At 41.1% G+C, this 4930-nt stretch overlaps 1 protein-coding gene across 1 annotated transcript; it reads left to right on the top strand.

Moving 5' to 3' along the window:
• Positions 1-327: 327 nt before the first annotated feature.
• On the top strand, positions 328-4930 carry LOC124016283. The gene is made up of 3 exons (XM_046331831.1): positions 328-815; positions 3096-3235; positions 4453-4930. Exons 1-3 carry the CDS (start codon positions 434-436, stop codon positions 4927-4929), a joined length of 999 nt encoding a protein of 332 aa, XP_046187787.1. The 5' UTR covers positions 328-433; the 3' UTR covers position 4930.

Below are 4930 nucleotides of genomic sequence, written 5' to 3' on the forward strand. Positions count from 1 at the left end.
GCATTGTTTTGTTGTTTATTTTTATTTTTAAAGATACGAACCCCCTTGTTACCTGCCAGATAAGGAACTGGCAGTGGATCAAACCATTGTGAGGCAAAGGGCGGGGGGTCGCAATCTTTTGAAATCTTGTAATCTTTTAAAAACACGCTATTAAGTATCTATAATCAGCGCAAGTGCTTTCATTGCGTATTATTAATATTATTGAAATTACATAGTTATGTTTACAGTGATATATTGGGGGAGACAAATAATTTTTCCCAGGATGGGGGGTCGTGTCCCCCCCACCGCCCCTGGGAATTCCGCCTATGCCTGAAGAGTCATCCCAGCTCAGGCACGCTGGAAGATAACATGCCCAATGGATCCAGAGAGGCACAGCCCGCGGTGGCAGTAAGGATAAGCAAGTGGGGATTCGGAGGAGTACGGTGCCTCTGATATGAGCTACATCATGGATCCATTGTCCAGAGACTGTAGCAAAGGCTCATTGAAGGGTAGCAGTGCTCCCTTCTCCCCAGACACAGATGGGGACGTTGACGGAGATCCTGTGCAGCCCAGTGTGGACCTGGAACTCGCTCGTAAGAAGAAGGAGCTGGAGGTCATAGAGGAGAAGATAGCTCGCAAGAAAGATGTTCTTGCTACACGAGAGCTTGAACACGGAGCTAAGGACATGCCTAAAAAACAGACTGCATCCACAACAGTGAAGGGCATGTCTAAACAGACCAATATGGACAATACAATATTCAAAACATACAACAATGTCGCCGACAGGTCGTCACGCGTATGCCTACCTCTTAAACGGAGGGTGCTGGACATTCTAAGTAAGTTCAGAAGAACACCGGTACGGTACCTACTGCGTAAGGTAACCTATTAGTTCTGTATTTATTAATTCGGTTTGGGGTCAATTCTGAATTTAGTTGCTAATTGGTCTCACATTTCCATAAAATGTTGGGATTTGAATTGGCCACACTCTACATGAAGCAGAATTTAATTCGAATTTAAGGGACAGATTTGGGTCAAATTCCCTTTACTTTGTGGCCTGGAGATATGTAAATATTATTTTGTAGGTTGTCTCCCTTACACACTGAACAAAAATATAAATGCAACATGTAAAGTGTTGGTTTCATGAGTTGAAATAAAAGATCCCAGAAATATTATATATATATATATATATATATATATATATTACTTCCCTGTTAGTGAGCATTTCCCTTTTGCCAAGATAATCCATTAATCTGACAGGTGTGGCATATCAAGAATCTGATTAAACAGCGTGATCATTACACAGGTGCACCTTGTGCTGGGGACAACAAAAGGCCACTCTAAAATGTGAAGTTTTGTTACATAACACAATGCCATAGATGTCTCATGTTTTGAGGGAGCTTGCAATGGCATTCTGAATGCAGGAATGTCCACTAGAGCTGTTGCCAGATATAAAATAAAATAAATTCTCCACCATAAGCCGCCTCCAATGTCATTTTAGAGAATTTGTCAGTACATCCAACCGGCCTCAACCGCAGACGATGTGTATGGTGTTGTGTGGGCTAGCGGTTTGCTGATGTCAATGTTGTGAACAGAGTGCCACATGGTGGCGGTTTGGTTATGGTATGGGTAGGCATAAGCTACGGACAACGAACACAATTGCATTTTAATGATGACAATTTGACTGCACAGAGATATTGTGACGAAATCCTGAGGCCCATTGTCGTGCCATTCATCCGTCACCATCACCCCTTGTTTCAGCATGATAATGCACAGCCAGCCCCATGTCGCAAGGGTCTGTACACAATTCCTGGAACCTGAAAATGTCCTAGTTCTTCCATGGCCTGTATACTCACCAGACATGTTACCTATTGAGCATGTTTGGGATGCTCTGGATCGACGTGTAGGACAACGTGTTCCAGTTCCCGCCAATATCCAGGAACTTTGCACAGCGATTGAAGAGGAGTGGGACAACATATCACAGGCCACAATCAACACCCTGATCAACTCCATGCAAAGGAGATGTGTCGCGCTGCATGAGACAAATGGTGGTCACACCAGATACTGACTTGTTATCTGATTCATGCCTCTACCTTTTCTAAAGGAATGTGTGACCAACAGATGCATATCTGTATTCCCAGTCATGTGAAATCCATAGATAAAGGCATAATGAATATATTTCAATTGACTTATTTCCTTATATGAACTGTTACTCTGTAAAATCTTTGTTTTTGTTCAGTATAACTCGCTATACATGTTATTAAATGTAATGATAGAAAAACATACATTTCTCAATTTCATGACAAAAATACAAACAAAATACTGTTTGACATCATTGAGTTATAATCAAACTAACATTTAAAATTGTATCTGTAATCTTTAGCAAGAGGTGGCAGGCAATTTTGGCAAAGTATTTGTCAATGGTTTGAGACTCATATTTCATATCTCAGTTGAATTTCTTTGATTTGATTTAAATTCTACTTCCTTTATTTCAAATTCTGCTTCCTGTGGGGTGTGACCAATTCAAATTTCAATTGATGTTGAATATAATTTTAATTCCGAATTGACGTTAACCCTGTTATGAATAGATATTTCCTGATAGATCAAAAATAAGTTGCTGCTTGATAGTAAATAGTTCCAAAAATGCATTTGTGCAAAGAACACTTCCAGAATGAATCAAGGTGTGTAGTGGAAAAAGTCAAGCGCCTTTATTGTTTACGGCTTATGCATAGCGAGAATGGAAAAAACCCGCACCATCAGGGTGACCACCAGATCTTTCTTGATGTTTGGATTCTGATGTTTCTACTATATGGACTTAGCAGTAGATAAACCTTGGTTCTTACATGAACTATTAAGAGTCTTAAGAGGTAAATAAAAACTGACCTTGGATCACTATCCAGGGGCAACCTCATTACACATACTAAAATGGTGCTTTTAGTATGTGTTCCTTTTGTAGCACAGTTGGTAGAGCATGGCGCTTGTAACGCCAGGGTAGTGGGTTCGATTCCCGCGACCACCCATACGTAGAATGTATGCACACATGACTGTAAGTCGCTTTGGATAAAAGCGTCCGCTAAATGGCATATATTATTCTAAAATATTGTCTATTTTCCTCCAAGATACCCCTGCCGAGCTGAAGAATCAAAACAAGATGCGAGCATTGGATCTGATGATTAGAGCTCCCCTAGAAAATGAAGAGGCCCGTCCTCTGAGACTGAGGGTTTTAATGAACCAGCGACGCTATCCCGACAATGAGGAGGTATGTAGCCATAACAAAACATAGAGGTCGGCAAAAGTATTATAAGACGGAAGTCCAGAAAACCATGGCCCCCGATTTATACAATCAATTTCTCCCATTGACACCCATCCCACATACGCTAGATATTAAGTGTCTACCTACTTGTACACGCCATCTTTTTGTGTGTTCTTCTAGGCCTACAGTGTTGTCTCAAATGTCATGGCTATATTCGCGTCATCTCCGTCGACCACCTGCACGAAAATGTTTTTATCCTTTCAGATGCATCAATTGCTACCTATCATGCTAACAGTCATTGAGATGGACTTGTAGCATAGCAAGTCAGATAACAGCCAATCATTGCTGAATGAGTAATTATGAGTCAAATGCAGTTGACAGAATGCAACCAAATACTGTGCCCTTCATAATTATTTGGGGACAGTGAAGCATTTTATCTTATTTTGTCTTTACTCCACAGGTTTGGATTTGAAATCAAATAATGACTGTGGGGTTAAAGTGCAGACTGTCAGCTTTAATTTGAGGGTATTTTTTATCCACATCGAGTGAACCATTTAGAAATTACAGCACTTTCTATACATAGTCCCCCATTTTAGGGGACCAAAAGTATTGGGACAAATTCACTTATGTGTATTAAAGTACTTGGTCCCATATTCACAGCACACAATGACCACATCAAGCTTTGTTGGATGCATTTGCTGTTTGATTTGATTGTTTTTCAGATGACTTTGTGCCCAACAGAAATGAATGGTAAATAATGTATAGTCATTTTGGAGTCACTTTTATTGCAAACAAGAATGTTCTAAAAACTTCTCCATTAATGTGGATGCTACCATGATAACAGGCGCTATGTCGGAAAGTGCTGTCATTTCTAAACGGTTCACCCGATTTTATAGATGAAAATATCATCAATTTAAATCTGACAGTCTGCACTTCAACTTCATAGTCAGTGTTTGATTTAAAATCCAAACTTCTGGAATATAGCCAAAAGCCAAAAGAAGAAAATAATGTATTCACTGTCCCAACAATTATGGAGGGCACTGTACATCTATCGTGACATTCAGATAAATATACCAAGCCCATGGTAACACAAAGGTAGTGTGAAATGCGCACACAAGTGATACGTAAATGAAGGATACGTTTGACGGAGCCATCTTGATGATGCAAGCAGATCATACACATTTTGTTTGTTTGTAGCTGAACTGGGTACTGTCTCCTGTTAGGTGGTCCCTGATGATGAACCGCATAATCCAACCATTCAGAGGCCACTTAATTCACTCAGGACACAGGAGAAAGACATAGCAGCCACAGGCTTCCAGCGCTTCCTCAATGTCCTCAATGAAGGTGTGGACCTCAACAAGCTCTCAAAGATCGTCAACGACGAAAATGGGTTACTCATTGTGGGCGAGGAGCTACCACAAGTTTGGCCGACTCTGCCCGAGGGTCATGATGACTCCAGCAGTAGATCCAAGTCTTCTCTAGTTGAGGAGAAGACGAAGGTGAGGCTTGAGGATGAGCAGCGGCACGAGCAGATGCAGACCCTGCTGGAGATCGTTGGGCTGGACTTGGGGGTTGAGGAGTTTGGTCAGCTGACAGATGGGACCAATGACAGGCTGTATGGGAAGATGGGAGACTTGAAAAGGAAGGAGTTCGAGAATGAGAAGGGGAAAAGAGAAAAAGGAAAGCGAGCCTTCATTTAAA

This window comes from Oncorhynchus gorbuscha, linkage group LG26, assembly GCF_021184085.1.
Source record: "Oncorhynchus gorbuscha isolate QuinsamMale2020 ecotype Even-year linkage group LG26, OgorEven_v1.0, whole genome shotgun sequence".
NCBI lineage: Eukaryota > Metazoa > Chordata > Actinopteri > Salmoniformes > Salmonidae > Oncorhynchus > Oncorhynchus gorbuscha.

Coding starts and splice junctions, on each gene's coding strand:
- LOC124016283 (XM_046331831.1), top strand. CDS start 434: ATGAGCTACATCATGGATCCATTGTCCAGAGACTGTAGCAAAGGCTCA. Junction 816..3,095: donor GAGGGTGCTGGACATTCTAA/GTAAGTTCAGAA, acceptor TTTTCCTCCAAG/ATACCCCTGCCGAGCTGAAG. Junction 3,236..4,452: donor GCTATCCCGACAATGAGGAG/GTATGTAGCCAT, acceptor GTCTCCTGTTAG/GTGGTCCCTGATGATGAACC.